Source organism: Gallinula chloropus (assembly GCF_964237585.1).
Source record: "Gallinula chloropus genome assembly, chromosome: Z".
In the NCBI taxonomy this organism is placed as follows: Eukaryota; Metazoa; Chordata; class Aves; order Gruiformes; family Rallidae; genus Gallinula; species Gallinula chloropus.
The window spans coordinates 52,377,327-52,398,818 of record NC_140089.1 but is presented as its reverse complement, the minus strand read 5'-3'; the positions used below and the strand labels follow the sequence as shown (position 1 = coordinate 52,398,818).

At 45.6% G+C, this 21,492-nt stretch overlaps 1 protein-coding gene across 1 annotated transcript; it reads left to right on the top strand.

Annotated features, from left to right (window-relative positions):
• Positions 1 to 2,205: 2,205 nt before the first annotated feature.
• FNTA (farnesyltransferase, CAAX box, subunit alpha) lies at positions 2,206 to 12,333 on the top strand (the record flags this gene model as incomplete). Its single annotated transcript, XM_084278418.1, has 9 exons — positions 2,206 to 2,354; positions 2,992 to 3,077; positions 3,589 to 3,703; positions 4,498 to 4,602; positions 5,247 to 5,373; positions 5,793 to 5,941; positions 8,412 to 8,474; positions 8,882 to 9,053; positions 9,576 to 12,333. 9 exons carry the CDS (start codon positions 2,206 to 2,208, stop codon positions 9,702 to 9,704), a joined length of 1,095 nt encoding a protein of 364 aa, XP_084134544.1. The 3' UTR covers positions 9,705 to 12,333.
• Between the last annotated feature and the right edge of the window lie 9,159 nt (positions 12,334 to 21,492).

Below are 21,492 nucleotides of genomic sequence, written 5' to 3'. Positions count from 1 at the left end.
TTCATCACTACTCTCGTCCTATTTGTTGCTTCTTCACAAAGGTCCTAGCTACTGGAGTCCAGTAGAAGCTTCAGGTAGGGTTTTAATAGCCTCTATGAAGCGTGGGTACAGATATTAGGTCTGTAACATGAACAATCTCCACCAACTTAGCGCCAGAAGGAATGCAGCAAGAACCTCCAAGTATTATTCTGTGAAGCAGATCCATGTTAAGCCAGAAGCCCATTTTTGCAGGCCTGACTAAGCCTTTCAGTGTGCCCTGAAGCTGAGCGGACTAGAACTAGCATGCCACAAGAAGTGTGTAGTTCAGTAAATTGAGTGGTTGGAGTCAGATCAGAAGCCAGTACAATTTATGAAAGGTTCTTCTGTGATCCCACTGGGTTTTGGTCTTGTCCATCATTTTAAAATTGAGGTATACCCATGCATTTCAAACTTCTCAGTTGGCAGACTCCTACGCTTTTCTCATAAGGACACAACTTGTTTTGAACACACTTTGGCTTCCTGCAATGGTCTTGCTTTTCTCAGTTATGGTCCCTCAAGCCCTTAGAAGCAGTGCACAGATCCCAACCATGCACAAGTTCGGCCTGAGAATGCACAGGCTAGTCCTGAGGGCAGTCGCATCGCTAGCCTATCTGCTACCCACCCCACACCATCAGCAAGATACTATTCTTGGACCAGCTCCATCCAGTGGCTGGTGTCAGAGCAGCTCGCTTTTGTTTCTTGTCCTGCTATGCCACTCTGAGGAAATAAACTCCTACTGCAGGATCTGGCCTGTCTGCTAAAATAGCCAGTAAAGATGACAGCATAAGTGGCAGCAATGTCAGATCATTAAGTGTTGTTCTGGAGGAAGCACATCCAAAAAACCCAAACTGGTGCTCAAATAGCAGAGCTAATAAACCATAATTCTTAAGGATCTGGGTCTCAAGTGCCCTGCAGCCATGGAGAGCTGCTAGTATCTAACAAAATTGCAATGAAACCTTTCCCTCCACAGGTCACAAACAGTGACTTTCTGTTCTGTTTCCTATAAAATGTCTTGGAGGTTTCTCTCGCTCACATGGCTACTTTTAGTCTGACCAGTTAATAGTTTAATATACTGTCCTGGTTCTGGCCAGGCCAGAGTCAACCTCCCCAGGCAGCCAGGTGAGCTGAGTTAGCCTGGCTGTTTTCCACACCACCTGATACCACTTCCCCATAAAAAGGGATGGTAGGGGGTTGGTCTCTTGGGATGGTTTCAGTGTGGCTGGGTTGGTTGGTTCTTGTGTGGTGTAGTGCTCTGTACTTGTCACTAAATTGCTCTGTGTTATCACCAGGTGTGGGTGTAATTGGCTGTTACTGTTCCACATTCATGGAGGTTTTGTCACTAAACTGGCCTTATCCCACCTCACAGAGGCTCTGCCTGTTTCTCCTCTTTCTTTTTCCATTATGATGTTATTATAGACGTGCTCTAGTCACTGTCTGAACATCCCAGCCGAATAAATTGAAGTCCCTGGGTGCCCCAGTAAAAAAGGATGAAAAAAAGAGCAAAGGCAAGGTAAGTGCAGAGGTCAAATTATGTCCCAAAGAAGACAAAGGTGCTCAGTGACTGGAGAACCCCCAGTGGGGGTTCTTCCTTTCTTATCCTGGACTTTGTGTTTGGATTTGCAGCCGTGCATTTATTCTCCACTGCTGCCCTAGTGACAAGTGACTGGACCAGAGGGAATGGTGTCAGGTCGTGCCAGGGCGGCCTAGATTGGGTATTAGGGAAAAAGCCTGCACAGGGAGACCTGTCAGGTGCTGCCATGGGCTGACCAGGTTAAGTGGTGGCGGCTCCGTCCCTGGAGGCACTGAGAAGGCGGTTGGTTAGCTGAGCTGCTGAGGGACATGGCCGAGACACCTCTCCCCAGTATGTTTCTGGCGGTTCATGAGCAGACACCTGCCATAAAGCTGCTCAGGGCGCAGCGCGGCCCCTGGGCGCTGTCGTTACCGGTCGGAGGTCCGGGGAAGGACCGCAGCCTCCCTGCCCGCCCCGCGGTCCCAGCACCACTGCTCGGTGCGTTCCGGCCCCGCCCCGCTGGTGAGATGGGCCTCGCTCAGCCCCGGCCGGGCCGCCTCGGCACAACCCTCGCCCTCCGCGCTAGCAGGGGGCGATAGAGAGGCAGGCGGCCGCTCTGCCCCCACCGCCGTGCCGGTCCCCACAGCTCCACTAGGCCCCGGAAGCGGTAAGAGGCAATGGCAGTAGAGGGTGGTGAGGCCACAGTGGAGCTGCATGTGAAGGGTGAAGGCGACCCCAAGTCGGAGAACGGTTTCAGGCAGCTGCTGGAAGAGAAGGACGAGCAGGAGGAGGAGGTGGAGGACGATGGTGGCTACGTGCTGTACAGGTTGGGCCACGGCGGCGCGGCCGCCGAGCGGCGGGGACGGAGCTTTTCCTCCTCTCCCCCCCCCCACCCCCCACCCCGCCACGGGTGCAAGGGCGGCAGCGCGTCGTGTCGCGCGTCGTGTCGCGTGTTAGGCGCGCGGCCCCCCGCGAGCACCCGTCGCGGCGGTGGCGGGGTGGGGGCGCGGGGGGGAGGAGGCGGCGTGGGGTGGGGGGGGTGTGGGGGGGCGGCGGCAGCGGGCCGCGGCGCTGGGGCGGGGAGGGAAGGAGAGAGGGTTGGCTGTGCGCGGAGTGCGCAGGGACCGGTGAGGCGGGGTGTCAGCGCGGCCGCTGCTGTCTCTGCCGGAGCAGAAAGCCGAAAGCGAACCCGGCGCGTTCCCGCCCCGGCTGAAAGCCGCCGGACGGGGAGAGCGCCGATCCCTCTCCGCTCCTCTTCTCTGCGGGCTGCCTTCCAGCGGGGTATCGGTGCCGTTCGGCATGCCGGGACCTCTGACGCTCGTTTATGTGCTGGTCGGTGCTCCGCAGCTCGGTGGCGGTAATGGAAACCGCGTGGCGGGAGGTGGTAGCCGTGCGCTTGGGGCTTGGAGTGGCCCTCTGAGCTGTTCGGAAGCATTGAAAAGACAAAACCGTGTGTTTTACAGGGACAGGAAGGAGTGGGCAGATATTCAACCGATCCTTCAAGATGATGGGCCAAACCCTGTTGTTCAGATCATCTACAGTGAAAAATGTAAGTTTCACGTTTTGTATAATACGTGCTCCAGAGCGGTGCCAGAAAGAATGTAGTATCTGTTGTGTTGCGGTGTTTGTGCGTGACGCTTTCACCGAGCATCACTGAAGCTGCATCTTCATCTGAGATGTTGGAAGCTGAGGTGCTCTCCTAATCAGGTGGCTTAAGAGGTAATGCGGTGGACAGCCTGGTTGGTGTAATAAAGCGTGTCTAGCGCTCGGTTGTAGGAAGCTACTGCATCTGGGGAAGTAGTGTGAGTAAGCAAGGAACATCTTGTATTGTTTGGGATATTATTCGGATGGTGTATTTTTAAGACTTTTGCAGCTTTTCGGTGTCCTAATATCATATAGAGGTTTTGATCAACAGTGCTGTCAGACCGATACATAGCTATTGTTTTAAAGAGGTGTATTTAAAGTACCTAAAAATGAAGTAACTTCAAAGGATTGTTAACCACGCGCTCTTACCAGACTGTTGTCTCTTAGCCTTGGATAAGATGCTGTTGTGTATTTAGTTCAAGATGTCTATGATTACTTCCGGGCTGTTCTGCGGCGGGATGAGAGAAGCGAAAGAGCTTTCAAGCTAACAGCAGATGCTATTGTCTTAAATGCTGCAAACTACACAGTATGGTAAGTGATAATCTTGGGGTTATTTCTGTTGTCATTTGATTGTCAACTTTTGTTAGTCTAATCAGGGCATGACTAGTTGAGTTTACACAGAGTAGTGCAGCCTTCCAGCAAGCTTCTGAAGACAGCCTTTGTTCAGTATTTTCTGTGTCTCATTTTGATTCAGTGATTTTCATTCATTTGCCTCTGAGGATATTACTAATCAAGGTCAAGATCAGTGAGAAAAAGAACTTTCCAGTTTAAAATTGGATCACTTACCTGATAGCATGGCCTTGGCAAAAGGCTGAAGATGCCCTTGGTTGAATTCAAGAGGATGCATAAAAGCACGTTAACCACCATTTCCTGTTAAATAATTACTAAGTGGTGCTTTTCAGAGGATCTGTCAGGTGACAAACACTGAGTTCCTGATATTCAGAGTAGGGCTTTCTAACACATCAGCATGAGAAGGTAACTTCTTTATTCCTCTAACTTGCATAAAAAAACAGAAAGCTTACATTATTTTAAGCATTTTAGGTCATAGCTTCTGTGACTATAAGACTCGTGTGGGTAGAGAGAGGTTAATTTGAAACAGGATTGCTGTGATTTTTAGATAACTTACTGTTGTAACCAGTTGTATTACAACTCTCCACTGTTTGATAATGTATGAATAGCCCTTAACAGGACTGGATACAGGGTTTAGGTTTTTTGCTCGTTTTATCTCCATGTCTATTAGAAGAACTGTGAGCAAAGGTTCTGTGTTGTCCTCTGAATTTTTGTGAAGGCTGATTGCAGTGTTCAAACGCTTGGCTTTTATACAGGCATTTCCGGAGAGTCCTCTTGCGGTCTCTGGGAAAGGATCTCCATGAGGAGCTTAAGTACATTACAGCTATCATTGAAGATCAGCCAAAGAACTACCAAGTTTGGTAAAATCATGTTTTCTCTTTAGTTCTTCAGCAGGTAATTTTTGTTTTGTAAATTGTCTAGAATAAGTTGTGATCATTTATCGTAAAAGTTGCTAAGAGTTGTTTCCTGCATCTGCTGCAGTGGAGGAGTTAAATGAGTTGCACCAGTACTAGAACCAAAGTCCTCTTTAGCAGTTTATTCTAAACATATGATTATGACATGCTAAAAAGGTCTTTACTCTTTTTGTAGTGTAAAAACTGAAATTAAGACTTAACAGATTAAACACACTCCTGAAAAGGTGAGTGAAAACACAAATAGAAAATAGTGGTTTTTCTTTCATTGGCTCTTGGAGTTTGCTTAACGCTCGTCGGGTGTATCGAGAATGAATGGGAATAGGCAAAACAGCAGCACTGTTACTGCTCCAGATACTATGTAATAATATAAAATTTTATTCTGCTGAAGTAAGTTCACTTAGAATTTGTTGTATATAAGTAGGCATTGTATCTTTCTCAGAGTCAAGTGAAATGTATATTTAATTTGAAGCATTTAACCAGTGGGATTTTTTCCTGAGCTGTACACTTACTATATGCTGTTTTCATGCAGACAATGCATTCACAAAAACTGTTCAGACTGTTCTAAAATTAGTTGCTCACTGTGTCCTTAGGCATCACAGACGAGTGTTAGTGGAGTGGCTGCAGGATCCATCCCAGGAGCTTGAGTTCATAGCTGACATTCTTAACCAAGATGCCAAAAATTACCATGCTTGGCAACACAGACAATGGGTTATTCAGGTATTGTATCCACAGAACTCTTGATTCACTGCATCAGCTGCTCAGTTTAGAGATTTCTTTCTCAAATACAATCTGAATTGTGTTTGGCACTTTGCTTCTTAAGGCTGAATGAGTGAAAAAAACAATTGCATTTTAGTGTGTGGTAGAGGTTAGCTATAAAGTTGCCTTTTAGGAAGTGAGTTCAGAAGGGTCTATTGTTGACTGATTACTGTTATGTGTGTGAATTTGTTGATGAGTCATTGTGTGCAGCTGAATGGTGTAGCATGTTCCTACTGCACCCTTCCTTATTTTTCTTTGAACTTTTTTGTTGCTTTCTTTAAAGGAGTCTCTGCATCTAATGTTCAGAGAACTTAGGAGCAAGGAGAATGTATTTTAAAATATATAAACTTTTGATTTTGACATTCTTTCCCTTTCCATAGGAGTTCAAATTATGGGACAATGAACTGGAATACATAGACCAGCTTTTGAAGGAAGATGTGAGAAACAACTCTGTCTGGAACCAGCGACACTTTGTGATTTCCAACACCACTGGCTATGACAACCCAGCAGTCCTAGACAGAGAAATCCAGTTAGTACTGCTGTTCATGTTCACATTAAGCATTCTCCATTACATGAAACCAAAGGAATACTTTGACAGTCCCCGTGGGCTTGTCTTTCCTGTTTCTAACACAGATTTTGGGCTCACTTTTGTGGGTAGCAGATCAGGTGTTAGTGTGTATACATGTGTTCAGTAGTACCAAAGAAAGCTATGTTTACCCTGGGCAAGCTGTTCTTGTGAATTGCATGCTCCCCTTTGTGGCATAAACAAAACTTTTGGCTTGTTGTACTCAACTAGCTGTAGTGGAGCAACCTGCAGGAATTCCATGACACTGGAACCATGCAAGTTGTGCTGTTGAATTAGTATCTTACAACCTACACCTAGAAAGCTTGGAAAGAGGGACACTTGCAATGTTGTGCTGAATTGCTGGTTTAGTAGTACAGTAGCCACAACGGTTTAAAGATAATGTGATCCTGAGTTGTAGGAAGAGGAACTGGCTTTTGTGAGGAATTTGGTGCACCTGGGAAAAGAAAAATTTCAGGTGTATATGGTCAGCACGAAGACCAAAGCATGAAACTCACCTGTGTGAGTTTGCTAGTTTTGAGGAAATGAGCTTTGGAAACTGTTTTGAAGTCATATGTTTGTAACTGAAGACAGACTGAACTTCTAGCTGTTTATTTTAGTACTGATGGTGGTAAGGGAAGCTTCCTTATGTTTTTTTTTTCCACGTCAGACTGCTGATGATTGTGTTTGTCTAAAGTGAAGAAGTATTGCAATTTTTTGGAGTTACTTTTCAGAAGAAAGACTGAATCTCTGAATAGGACAATTGATACATAGTTCACAGGGGGTCCCAGTCCCCACCACCTTTCATGGTTGTCTTTGGAAAGTGGTGTAAGTTGTACTTCCATGCAGATGAAAACATCTGAAACATTTCCATGACTTAGACTTGGATATTTCAAGCTTTTTTTGCCTCCAAAGGTTAGATTTTACATCCTCTCTTGATTTGTTTATACATGATGCTATGTTCAAGATAATTGGATGCCATCTTTTGACAGTCAGACCACCTCAGGTTATGACTTCCCAGGTGTCATTATAGAAATGTAGTTGGGCTGCTTCTTGCTTGGTGAACTTGATGGTTGTCATAGTGACTGCAGAGCATTAAAAAAGGTTTAGGGTTCATTGACAGATTTTGTCAGTACTGCTTATAGAAATTTTTGTCAGCATATGCTGTCTGAAAATCAGCTGAGTGGGGGTTATGCTGGGGAAGGGCAGAGGTAAAGTATCTTAATATGGTGCGGCTTTGTGAGTCTGTGGCAGGTACCTTTTACTGCTTTGCTTTTAGAGGAGTTGCCTGACTGCCACTTAAAAGAAGCACTGCAGAAATCTGTGTGAGCTGAAAGCTCAAGCTCTGCACTTGAGCAAGCCCATGGAAAGGCAGGCTGATACAAAAAAAAGAGAGAACATATTACGTGCAGTCATGTTAGCATAGCTCAAAGCTCAGGCTTTGATTACTCCACCCCTTTTCAGCCCCTTGCCATTTCTAAGCAATAAGAGACAAGTTATTCCTCTAGCATATTGGGAGAGTATATAATGTTTTTTAGTATTACTGCTTGTAATTTTGAGAACTGTTTCATTATTGTACACAGTGCAGCAAGTGGAACACTTCAGAACTTTTCCTGGTTTTGGTCAGGATGGAGTTAAATTCATTTCTAACAGCAGATGAATGCTGTATTTGAGAGTTAAAATGAAAGTAGTGCTGATAACACCCTGATGTTGTTAATTGCTGTCAGACAGTCAAGGACTTTCTCAGCTCTTCATGAGAAAGGAGGGGCGAGGCCAGGACAGGTGACCCAACTGACCAAAGAGAGTATTCCACGCCAGTTACCTCCTGCCCAGGATATGGGGGGGCTGACGGGAGGAAGGCCTGGGGCGGCTCCAGGACGCGTGGTTCTTGGGGGACGGTCGGGTTCTGGGACGGCTCTGGGTGGCACGGGCTGAGTTGTGTGGTTTGGTGAGAAACTGCATTGTGTATCAACAGCTTCATATATTTTTGCTCTAAAGTCCTGTTAGCATTGCTATATTGTATCTTTCTGTTATCTTAGTAAACTATCCTTATCCCAACCCACGGGCCTCTTAATTTCTTGGTTTTGGGGTTATTTGCCCCTTCCTCTTCCTTTTCCCTTCCCTTACTTCTCACCCCCTCCCCCCCCCTTCCCTTTAACCTGCTCTTTTCCTTTAAGGAGCAGGCAGCTGCGTGGATCTTGGCCCTCAGCCGGGGTGAAACCATGACAGAACTTAAAACAGTTCTCATAATGTCTGCCTTTCTGAGACTTGTGGTTATATTGTGAGACGTTTTTGATCTATGACCCAACTGAGTTCATCTGCAAAGGATTCTGAAATACAGGCTAGAGTGATGTATTTGGGAGCATCAGAGCACATTTAGGTAGTTTGACTGGATTGTTAATGGATATGTTCATGACCTGTTATCTTTTTCTCACAGATACACTCTTGATATGATCACAGTAGCGCCACATAATGAGAGTGCCTGGAACTATTTAGAAGGGTAAGGTATTGTTCCCTTTGGGCAAAGAGTATCTGCAGAAAGTGTCTTGTGCCTAGTTCTCAGCTGCAGAGAGCTTGTTGCTGTTCACTCTAGTGTTGTGTGCTTAAGTGGGCAGGCAGAAACTTCCACAAAGGGTTAATATATTAAGCTAATTTTATGGCAACTTTCCACTAAGTTTCTGGCCCTGTAGTTTTTGTGGGAGGATTGCAGGTATTTCTCAAAAAAAAAAAAAAAACCCTTTTAAAAACTTGACCTGTAACATTGCTGAGTTCAAGGGCATAGAGTTGGAACTAGTGAGCATGTTTTCAGTGTAATTTCTGTTCAGTTGAGCATAACTACACTATCTCATTGCCACATTATTGTTGCTGCATGCTGATCACTTTCAGGCATCTTAACCTTTATCCTAGGATTCTACAGGATCGTTGCCTTTATAAGTATACAAATCTGTTAGAACATCTGCTGAATTTACAACACAGTCACAGTACACCCTATCTGATTGCCTTTCTTGTGGATATATATGAAGACATGCTTGAAAACCAGTGTGATAACAAAGAAGAAATACTGAACAAGGCATTGGAGGTATGTTCTGAGGGCTACATCTAGGGACTTTCCCTCATCCACCTGGTCATAGCAGGGTATGAGGCTGGGCAGGCAAGACTTGCCTTTCATGAACCCATGCTGGCTGGGCCTGATCCCCTGGTTGTCATGTACATAATATTCCCTGGCACTGAGGTCAGGCTAACAGGCCTGTAGTTCCCCAGATCTTCCCTCCAACACTTCTTAGAGATGGCTGTCACATTGGCAAGCCTCCAGTCATCAGAAGGGTCGTAAGGAAGATCCAGGGAACTACCGAGTCACAGGGAAGCAGCTGACACTGAGATAAGACTACTGATTTTTTTGTGCAGTGTCAGGTTGACTACTGGCTGGATTTGAGATCTGTTTGAGGTCACTAGACAGCTGCAAATTTGCTTAATGAAACAAGCATTGTTGCTAAGAACGGTGTTTCTGATAGATGCTGGCTGAACTGCATGCATTTTTAAAAAATAATTAATTCCATCAGCTTTTGGTATAATGCTCCAATCTCTCAATTTTCTTTCATAGTTATGTGAAATCCTGGCTGAAGAAAAAGACACTGTCCGAAAGAAATACTGGAGATACCTTGGATTGTCCCTTAAGAGCAAGTACAGCTCAGCCGCTGAACAGAGCACGCTGACAGACACACACCAGTAACTGAACGTGGAAGAAAACAGTGCTAAGGTCTGCTTGCTCTAAAGAAGTATAAGTAGGATTATCAACTTTTAAAATCCAGTTTCGTTAGTATCCCCTGGTAAAGAAATACTGCAGTGGAAGAAGTATGCAGTGTGCTATATAGTCTCAGCTTGCTGCATAGTCTTAGCTTGCTGCTGCTACTGGTGCTAGCTCTAGGCGAAGTAATTAAATGTATTGTGATGGTTTGACTCTGGCTGGAGGCCAAACACCCACCAAATTCACCCTGTCACTCCCCTTCTCAGCTGGACAGGGGAGAAAATATATATGGAGAGGCTTAGGAGTTGAAGTAAGGACAAGGAATGATCATTCTGCAATTAGTGTCATGCGCAAAACAGGCTCAAGGAGTCAAATGCATCTATTACGACCCCCCACTCCCTCCCAAGAAAGTACCCAGTAAAACAAGAGTAGGAAAAACCCTCCAAATCTTAAAACACCTCACCCCACCCCTCCCTTCTCAGGGAGATTTCTCTCCCTCCCCCGAGGTGGCAGAGTCACAGGTGGAGAAGGGGCGTTGTTTGTGATCAGTTCATCACAAGTTGTCTCTACTGCACCTTCCTCCTCGGGCGAGGGCTTAGTGCATGCTTTCTGCTGGGTAACAGCGTTCTCCATTTGTCTTCACCTGCTCCAGTGTGGGGTCCTCCAAGGGCTGCAGGTGGGATCTGCCCTCCAGCACCTGGAGCACCTCCTTCCCCCTCTTCTCCCCTGGCCGTGGTGCCTGCACAGGTTTTTACATCTTCTCACTCCCTCTAGCGGCCAAAACAGCTGCTTGCATTTTTTCCTTAAATATGTTATTCCAGAGGTGTTACCAGCATTGCTGATTGCCTTGACCTTGGTCAGCATCAGGTCTGTACTTGAGCCAGTTGGTCTTGGCTCTGTCAGACCTAGGGAAAGCTTCTAGCAGCTCCTTACAGAAGCCACTCCTGCAGGGTTGTGTCCCCACCTCAAAACCTTGCCACACAAACCTACAACATGTATTGAAACTTAATTATTCTCTGGGAAGTATTCTCTGGGAATAAATACATAGTCGTTCCTACTGTTTATAGGACACTGAACAGATTTCTCCTGCCCTAGCTTACCTGCTCACCATTCCTAACAAAGATCAGATACTGCAGTCATGGCTGCAGGTAACTTAGTTGTAGTGGATATAAAGTAACCTACTTGTGGTTAGTACAAGCAGGCACTGTAGGTGTTGCCTCATGCAGGAGCACTTGGCAACACTGACAGCAGGCATAATTTTATGCAACTAGCACTAAGTGTCATTTTTGTAATAAAAAGTGCTAAAAGGCACTTGTCTGAAGTTTTTAGCATGCCTGCCCTTACAAGATGCCAACAGGAAGGTAACACATCCCCATTGAGGTATACTGGATTGTACTGCATCGAGGTGTCTTTTGCGCTGGAGTATTCTCATCCCAGAAACCTTCAACATACTTGAAGTATTCAGCAAAGCCTTGAGTGCTTACCTACAGAGTCAGGAAAAATGTTTTGAAAACATCCGAAGATCTGCTTACGCTTTTTCCTGGAATTCTGTTCAGACAGTGGAAAATCTGGGTTTTAATCTCCGTATTAGCAACCAGACCAAACTGAAGTCATAGGTCAGGAGAGATTATCACTAACTGGTGATGTTATGTGTGTTCACTGAACTGTAAGGGAAGGAATGGTTATAGTGGGTACCTGTGTGCGTTAAACGTTTTGATGGTGTTGCTTCTGTAGGCTTTTCATATCTACTCTGTGTATGTATTCAGCCAAGAGGCATCCCCCCTCCCCTTGGTGCAGGATAGAAGGCATCTGTGGTACAGAACTGCCCGGGACATGTGTATGTATACAAGAAAAGTGCTGCATCTGCCCTGCTTTCAATGGAACTCAGTTGTGAACTGTGTTCTTTGCATAGGTGCTAACCTCATAGGAAATACTTCATAGGAAATGTTCATTAAAGGAACTAACTATTTACAGCATAATAGGAAAAGTCTTTGTGATAACCACTAAAAGCTGCTGTTGTAATTAAACCATAGTTAACATTTTAAATGTTTGAAATGTGTTGATTCAATGCAGTCTTTAAAAAACTGCTTGTGAGTACTGTAATTAATATATGAAAGCTAGGTAATGTTTTTGCCGCTTTCCCCTCAGCATAGGAAACATTCTTATAGTTGCACACAAGCTTTTAAAAATGGACAGGAGCTGCAAACTTGCAGAGCCTTGTTACCTGCTGGTTTGTTGGGGTTTTTGGATGCCCTTTTCTGTGTGAGTGAAGAGGGAGTTGTTTGTGGGTTTTGTTGGGATTTTTTTTATGACAGTTAAAGTTCTAGCGTAGAAGAGAAAAATGTATGTTTCTACCACCATGAATTGTCCCTCTGTGAAACTACATTAAATATGGAGCACTGATTAAACAGAATGCTCAAGGGCTTCAGGAAAAAGTAATGCATTTGTTTTGTAACATGTTTTTACCTGAAATGAGAAACAAGCAAGAAGAGCTAGAAGTCCTGGCTCAGACCAAGAGGTATGACATCACTGGCTTAAGCAAAACCTGGTGGGAAGTGTCCTGTGACTGGTGTGTGGCGATGGATGGTTACAGGCTCTTCAGAAGAGACAGGCAGGGAAGGAGATCGGGGGCGGGGGGGTGGCATTTTATGTAATGGAGGGCCTGGACTGCACAGAACTGTCAGTTGGCAATGACACTGTTGAGAGTCTCTGGGTAAGGATTAAGGGACAAATAAATAAAGGGGATGTCGTAGTGAGAGTCCACTATAGACTGTCTGGCCAGAATGACAACATTGATGAGTTATTCTTCGAGGAACTAAGAGACGCCACACAGCTAATGCAAACAGGTCCAGGAGATTCCTAAAGCAAGTGGATGATAACTTCCTTGTTCAGGAATGAAGTGAGCCAACAAGCAAAGATGCCCTCCTAGTTCTTGTGATTGTAAACAGAGAAGGTCTTATGGGGGAAGTGGAGGTTGGTGGCTGTCTTGGCCATAGTGACCACAAAGTAGTGGAATTTAAGGTCTTTGGTGAGAGGAGGAAAACTCCTCCTAAAACTTCAACACTAGATATGGAGAGAGCAGATTTTGGCTTGCTCAAAGAAGTAGTTGGTAAGGTCCCCTAGGAAACATGTTACAAAACAAATCATTAAAATCCTAAGAAGAAGCCATGCTGGAGATTGGAGTCCAGTTAAAAGAAAAAGGTCGTTATGTTTTAACAGAAATGTTCTTCTTTCAAATGTTTGGTAACTGTGATTTGGATTGCAAGAAAGCTCTAAAATTTTCTTCAAAAGGTACCTCAGCTCTGTGGTAGTCAGGCATACTCAGAAATACTGAGCTGTCAGAGCTGCCCAGCCAGGTTGCAACTGCAGCTACCAAACATCTATTTTGAAAATGTGTCTGAGACGGGATCTTTCTCAAAGGAAGTGGGGATGTGACAAAATGTATGAGCTGTAAGGAGAAAGATCTTACAGTATTGAATGCCTACGATGAGGGGAAACACAAATTTGTCCTGAGGGTTCCATCTCTACCAGAAAATCTACTGTTGTTACAAATTGAGTGTAATGATGTGACTCTCATGTAAAATTTTACTAGTCAAAAGCAGTGTGTAATTGGGAAACTGTATTGTTAGAAATGAGCTTTGTAAATCTGGTACATCCAGTGGGGTACAAAGAATTATTAAAAATTTCCTGTGTCTGTTTTTATCAGAGGCTGGTGTTCTTGCCTTGGTCTGTCTGTCTAAGCTGTTTTTGACTTCCATTTTATTGTCTCTGCAACTTGGCTGACAAAACAACAGGCAAGTCCCTCCTAATCTGTTGAATACAAAATGTCCTCAGCTAGCACTGTTTTCATCAGTGGCTGCCTGGCTGTGCTGAAGCTGATTAGGAGAGTGCTGTTGAGCTGGGCCTTGTATGGGAGCAGTATCCTTCATCAGGGAAGCAGTGAGGTTCCTAATCGCAGGCGCCACGTGAAACACTTCTGCCTGAGTGCTATCCGGCAATTCATGCATCGCGGTGGTGACAAGGGGCTTCTGGAGAGATGGGCCCCTACAAAAAGCACAAAATGCCTTAAAGCTCCTGTGGCTTTTAGGACAAAGGCTTAAGGGAACAACATCAAGTGATGGTGTGGAATCATCCCTCATGGGATCACACAGAGGCTTTGCAAATGCTAGGGAAGTTCAGAATAGGCAGGGGAGACACTGCAGCTGTGGTTTTGATGCCCCCTGCACACAAATGGAGAGAAAATACCTTCATTAACACCTTGAGCCCCGTATCTCAGGTGTTGTCCCAGGTACTGCACCGTGGGTACAATAATATGAAAAATGCTCCTCAGGCTAGTTCGTGCCCTTTTCCCAACATCAGTGCCTTCTGCGCCTTACTGGCATTGCAGGGGTAAGGTGTGTGCTTTGTGCTTTCCAGGACTGGTTTCAAGTGGTGATAACTGCTGTGGCTTTTGGATAGGCAGCAGGTCTCCACAGCATGCCTTCTGCTTAAGGCAGATTGATCTGAAAAATGTTTGGCTGAGTTTTGGCAAGACCGTCAATGTGGCAGTAAAGCATTTTACTTTTAGTCAAAAAGTGTCAAATATCCCTTGATATTTAGCTTTTCTTTTAAATAAGTGCATTAAATACCTGAAGTTGAAAACATTTTCTCTCCCTTTAGGGCTGTACTGTCAGGATTTTGGTACAATATATTCTAAAGGGAGAGGGTAAAAGAAAATGCGATTGAATGTAAAAGCTACATTATTTTTGTCCTGTAGCAGGTCCTTTCCAGAATCCCTGGCAGCCTGGACTGGTCTATATGATTCTGGCAATGGATAACACTGCCATGTGTACATCTATATGAGTATACTCAGTGCAGGCTAACAGTGGACAAAATCTGAAGTAGGGAAGAAAAATTGTTAAAATCAATAACAATTTTTCTCCCCAATATGTTATCCAGTGCTTGGACGTTAAAGCAGGAATGATCTGTACCTAGCAGAAATCACAGGGTAAATGTGACATGGTCATTTGCTCTGTTCAGATCCTCCCCACCTTCTAGCATCCTTTTATCTTAATTCATCTATTGGCTTAAGGACGTACACCCTGCGTACACAAGACTTTACGAAAACTAGAGGCCTTTTCCTGGACCAGAAGTGATGCTGTTGACAGTGTTGAGAGAGGAACAAGTTTTGGGCCTCCCTGTGCCTCATGTGAAAAGAACATCTTACCTTCTGCTACTTGAATAGCCCCTGAATTTGCAGAAAAGAGAGGAAAAAAGTAGGGGGAAAAGGTAGGAAAAGAAGTTATAGTGTATAAAGAGGAACACAAATATCTTGCTTGTGAACATTCAGGACAAGACTGCCAAAATGGAGGGTGCATGCACTTACTTAGGTTTCTATGAGTACTTGGCATGAAGAGCTAATAGAAGCTTCACCAGAGTTAGCTAGGAATTCCCTCTCAGGATGTCTAGATGTCTACATCAGTTGTCCTGTGTAAGCTCCTTGGGGGCTAGGACTCTGTGCTCCATTTCATGTGTCACCAATCACTGTTCCTCAGGAAGCCACATGATACAAGCGACCCAAGATTCAGCCTTGGGGAATTAAAATCCTTGCTCTTAACATTGTTCTGCTGCACAGTGGGGAAAGCGGACATGTATCACTAGATGGCAGTGTGAAATTCATCCTGCGCTCATGGATGCCGGCTACGTGCAGGCAAGCAGCGTAACTGGGACAGCTCTTTCTCCGTGCAACACCACTAATTTCACACCTGCTAATTAAACACGGAGAGCAGATGTTCGGTAAGTCAATACATAGCATGAAAGAGGGTCGAAGCACAAGTATTCTGGGAGGAGCTAAACTATCATCTTCACTAAAAATTGTTGGTGTTAATTTGAGACAAATTTTTCACTAACTGAAATGATGTCTCCTCTGACACGGTAACCTTGTACCAGATCTGGACTCTGATTCTGATGAGTCCTGGTGTTCTAAAATAACCATGCAACAAAACCTCTCAGCTCAGATCATGGGTTTTGTGGCCAGTTTACACCTATTGGAGATGTGCCTCCAGTCAGTCCTACACTCATGTACTTTCACAGCTGGGAAGTTTTGGGCCCTTAAAGCCAGTCCTATTACGATAAGTTTCTCTTGGTACCCCTGTAATGAAGTGCTGTTTGTTGCTGGCTGTTGCTGTATGTGGTGGGGGGTTGGACCCGATGATCTCTTGAGGTCCCTTCCAACCCCTAAGATTCTGTAAGATTCTGTGGTGGTTTAGCCCTGGCTGGAGGCCAGACGTCCACCGAAGTCAGTCTATCACTCCCCTTCTTAGTTGGACAGTGGAGAAAATATATATTAAGAGGCTCAGGAGACAAAATAAGGACAGGTAGAGATCACTCTGTCAGCAACGCCATGGCAAAACAAAGTGAAGAGAGAAACTACCTAATTTATTACACTGCACTACAAAGAATAGTAAAACCGGAGTTGGGAGTGCGACCAGATCTTAAAACAAATGCAACCTGATCTTAAAACACTTTCCCCTCACCTCTCCCTTTTTAGCAGACTTTAGTCAGGATTTTGCTCCCTTCTTCCCCCCCGCTCGCAGCACAGGGGGGGCAGGGACTGGGGAAGATGGGGTTCTCGGTAGCACCTTCCCCCCACCCCTCCATTCTAAGCAGACTTCCCTTTAGCCATGATCTTGTTCCCTTCTTCCCCCTGCTCGCAGTGCAGGGGGGCAGGGACTGGGAAAAAATGGGGTTCTCGGTTACATCTTCATGAGCTGTTTTCCTCTTTCAGATCTTAAAACACCTCTACCTCACCCCCTGCTCCCTTCTTAGCAGACTTCACTCTAGTCATGATTTCACTCTGTTCTTCCCCTCGATCGCAGCACAGGGGGGCAGGGACTGGGAGATGGGGGCTTCGGTCAGTCCCTTGCAAGTTGGTTTCCTTCTCAGCCAGGGGAGGGGGGAGGAGAGGGGGAGCATTCATTCCACACCCTCCCCCTGCTGCACCGTGGGGTCTCACCCACAGGAGACAGTCCTCCACAAACTTCTCCAATGTGAGTCCTTTCCCACAGGGCTTTATCTCTTTATCACAGTGTCTCTCAGTCCCAGTCCTACACGGGATTCCAAGCCTCCCCCCAGCAAACCTGTTCCAACATAAATATTTCCCTCTCGCCTCTGTGTCTCTGATTCTCCTCATGGCTGCAAGTGCTGGCAGGGGCCTGTTCCAACGTAGGGTCACAGCGTCTTCTCTATGTCTCCACCTGCTCCATCCAACGTGGAGCCCCTCTACAGGCTGCAGGTGGGGTCTCGGCCTTTTCCATGGGTTTCTCCACGGGCTGCAGGGGCATTTTTCTCCCTCCTCCTCCACCCTTCTCCGGCCTTGGTGTCTGCACAGCTCGATACATCTTCCCACTCCCTTCTCTGCTAGCAAAATGCAGCTGCTTCCGAGATCTTTTCCCCTATCTGTGATTCTCAGAGGCGCCATGACTATCTCTAGCTGCAACTTTGGCCTTGAATTGCTCATTGTTTACATTTTTGGGGGCTGGCAGAGCATTCCAGCAGCCATTTTCTGCAGCCCTCGGTCTCTCTCTCAGCACTCAGCTACCCAAAACTACAACACTGTGAATAGAAGTTGAAGAACAACAGGATCTGTTCCTCTGGGAAGTCAAGGGGAGGGCTTGGGCCTCATCGAAGTGTGCTGCTGCAGGTCCAACATTGGTTGCTTGCTCATCAGGAAGAAGGACCAAGGACTTTGGTGAGGAAGAGCAAAGATAGACCTCTTCCTCATTCACTGGTTTGTCAAAACTGAGTCTTACCAGTTGTCACAGAATATAGGTATTTTATGTGAATGAGAAGTTGCCATGTGTGACTTCAGCCAAGCCAGCTTGAGCACTCAGGGCTGCTCGGAGCACACAGTGGGTTTGCACTGAGCTGCCAGGACATGCCACCATTATCCCTCCTGCGTGAATGAAGCTTGCACTGCTACCTCTGCCCGGATCTGAAATGTTTGGGTGACAGGTGTAATGCTGCCCTGGTAGTACTTCTAATGAGCAGCAATCTTGCAACTGCAGAATAGGTCTTGCTGTGCTTGGGTTTCTCATTCTTTTGGGTTTGGGTTGCTTTGTATACGTGTATTTGGTTAATAACTCCAGTGGTTTCCTGGTGTGTCCTGTCTGTTCTCCACATAATTTCTACAACCCAAGAACAGCTGAATAAATCCTTGTGCTGGTACCAAGAATCTTTGGAAGGTGGAAAAACAAAAGGAAAAGGAAGTTGTGTCTGTATGGCTGATGTGCATCCCCTGTCTTCCCCTTCTGCCAAAGCCTGTCACCATGACAAGAAGGTAGCAGGTACATAATCTTCTTCCCTTCTCACAGCCAACTTGCTTACTTGTGTCTGTCCCTGCTCTAGCTTCCGGCCACACTATGACTGTGTGTTTTCTTTTTGTTTTAAACAGAGGACAGTGAGAACACAGTCTCTCTGTACATCATAGCATATGGTGCTTACTGGCACTGCTGGCTGCTTCTTGCACTGGAAGTTTTTCTGCTGCAAAATGAGCCAAAATGACCACAGACCAGATGCATGGCAGTGTAGAGGCTTTCCCAGGAATGCAATCCTTTGTAGCAGTGTGCCAGCACTCTGCTACCAGTTGAGTGGTAGTGCCAGCCATCTTACTGAGTCTTAGTCTGAAAAGTCCCTGAGCTCAGCTGCAGGCTACAATCAATCTCTCTCAATTATTTTTCAATGGTCTTGTGAATCTGGAGAGGCCCCGGTTGACTGGAAGCTGGCAAACATTGTCCCAGTGTTCAAGAAGGATAAGAAAGAACACCATGGTAATTACAGGCCTGTCGGTCACACTTCAGTGCCTGGTAAAATTATGGAGAAAATCATACTGGGAGTTATTGAAAAACACCTGAAGGACAACACAGTCATTGGTCACAGCCAACAAGCGTTCAGAGAGGAAGGTCCTGCCTATCCAATCTGATTTCCTTTTACAAAAAGGTCACCCAGCTGGTTGACCAAGGGAAACCAGTTGTTGTTACTTTTTTGGATTTCAGCAAGGCTTTTGATCCTGTGTCTCACAGTATCTTGCTGGACAAAATGTCCAGCACACAACCAGACAAAGCCACAATGTGTTGGGTGGGCAACTGGCTGAGGGGTCCCGTGAGGCCTCAGTGCAGTCTCTGGCTTCCTGACAAGGAGGAGCGAAGGAGCAGGTGCTGATCTGCCAAGGGAACAGCATGCAGCTGCAACAGGGGAGGTTTAGGCTGGATGTCAGGAAGAGGTTCTTTACTGAGAGGGTGGTCGGGCGCTGGAACAGGCTCCCCAGGGCAGTGGTCACAGCACTGAGCTTGACTGAGTTCAAGAAGCATCTGAACTATGCACTCAGTCCCATGCTCTGACTTGGCTGGCTCTGTGTGGAGCCAGGAGTTGGACTTGATGATCCTTATAGTTCCCTTCCAACGCAGGGTATTCTATGATTCTATGAAAGAAGTGGTCAGTATTTTAAATGGGCAAATGATAACCAGAAGCTTCTGGTTTTAAAACCACATTTACAAATGTCATTGTTGATCATTCTTTACATTTAAAATGAAAAACTTCTAAATTGAGATAGAAATCTGATCGGCTTCTGATATTCAGAGGAAAAGTGTACAAGAGATGTACTTTAGGGAAAATCTAATTGTATGTTAGAAGGGGATGTCCAGACAAACCCCCCAAAACTGGATGACTTCTGCTTGTCATTATCAGCAACCCAGGCATAGCCAGGTCCCTGCCAGAGCAGAAATTTTCTCTTTTATCATTGCGGACGGAAAGGGAAGATGAGGGATGACTGGGTCATCATGCTTCACTAACACCAGCTAAAAAGATTACAGCAAATTATTTCAGGAGGGGCACCTGCTGCTCAACCAGAGAGAGCCAACTAGCACACCCAGCAGTTCTGTGCATTTGCAGTAAGAGCAGCAGCTTCCATCCAGGTTACCCTGTATTGACCTTCTCAGTTCTCTTTTTAAGTGCTAATACACTGGTAGCTTTGTTTTGTCTGAACTACGCAGGCTAATTTTTTTACAGAAAGAAGAATATAACCCATTTTACTGCAGGATTGCCACTCAGCAGCCATGCCCAGGACATGACCCTCATCCCCTGGGCTTTATATCCCATGCTGTCATCTTTCAGTTGTCTTTTATAGCATGGACTTTTTACAGCAGAAACCACGTGTCCTCCTATGTTTGAAAACACCTGGTGTACATAGAGATGCCTACATATGTATTCAACAAACACTGGCAGTGTCCTTGTCACTGTAGGAGTTTAGCCTCCTTTCTGTTCCTCGGCTCCATGTCTGTGTAGCAGGTACAAGCAGTGCAGCGAAATGCTTTACCACTGTGGTGGGCTGACTCTGGCTGAAGGCCAGGTGCCCACCAAAGCTGCTCTATCACTCCCCTCCACAGCTGGGTAGGGGAGAGAAGATATAATGAAAGGCTCCTGGTTCAAGGTGAGGACAGGGAGAGATCACTCACCAATTACTGTCATGGGAAAAACTGACTCAACTTTGAAAAATTCATCCAATTTATTACCAAGCAAAACAGAGCATGATAATGAGAAACAAAAATAAATCTTAGAACACCTCCCTCCCCACCCCTCTCTTTTTCCCGGGCTCAACCTCATTCTTAAGTTCTCTCCCTCCCCCACATCAGCACAGGGGGACAGGGAATGGGGGCTGTGGTCTGTTCATCACACGTAGTCTCTGCCACTCCTTCCTCCTCAGGGAGAGGATTCCTCACACTCATACCCTGCTTCAGCAGGAAGAGACCCACACTGGAGCAGTTCATGAAGGACTGCAGCCTGTGGAAAGGAATCAGGTCGGAGAAGTTCATGGAGGACTGGGATCCCATGCTGGAGCAGGGGAAGAGTGTGAGGAGCCCTCCCTGTGAGGAGGAAGGAGCCACAGAGACTACATTTGATGAACTGACCACAACTCCCATTCCCCGTCATTCGGTGATTTGAGATTTGTTTTTCTTTCTCATTATTCTGTTGTGCTTGTTAATAAATTAGGTGAATTTTTCCCAAGTCAGTTTTCCCCATGTCAGTAACTGGTAAGTGATCTCTCTCTGTCGTCACCTTGAACCAGGAGCCATTCATTATATCTTCTCTCCCCTGTCCAGCTGAGAAGGGGAGTGATAGAGCAGCTTTGGTGGGCACATGGCCTCCAGCCTGGGTCAGCCCACCACAGGAATAGAAGAGAAGGGCAGGAAGAAACATAGGGTAGTAAAATCCAAGCTCATAGACTGAACCCTCATTGTAGAACAGCTCTGAGTCACATGCATAATATACATCTTAGCAGCAGAGGAAAGAGTGTCTGTGGTGATGAGCAGATACTGTTTTATGTGCTTCCTCTTGCTTCTAGAAACAGGGTAAGTAAATAGAATACATCACTGATATCTCCACTTTGCTGGAAGAGTGATTGGGACCCTGTGTTTTTGATCCATCCACACAGAATGGATAGAATCAGCAATAGTTCTGGTTATCAAGTAGAGGCGTATCAGCAGTAACTTCCAAAGGAGCAGTAATAATAATTTTTAAGAAAGTATAAGTTCTCCTTTCTTTGTCCTCCTCTCACAGAGAGCAGAGCTGTAATGTGGTGAATTTTTAAAGGCTGTTTGTATTTCCTAATACACTGTGATTTTAGGTTCTGTAAGAATAGCGTGCCTACTGGAACCATGCAATTACAATAATATGTGGTCAGTTTGGAATAGTTTTGTAAATTACTAATTTCCAGTGGTTTTTTGGCTCAAATTCTTCA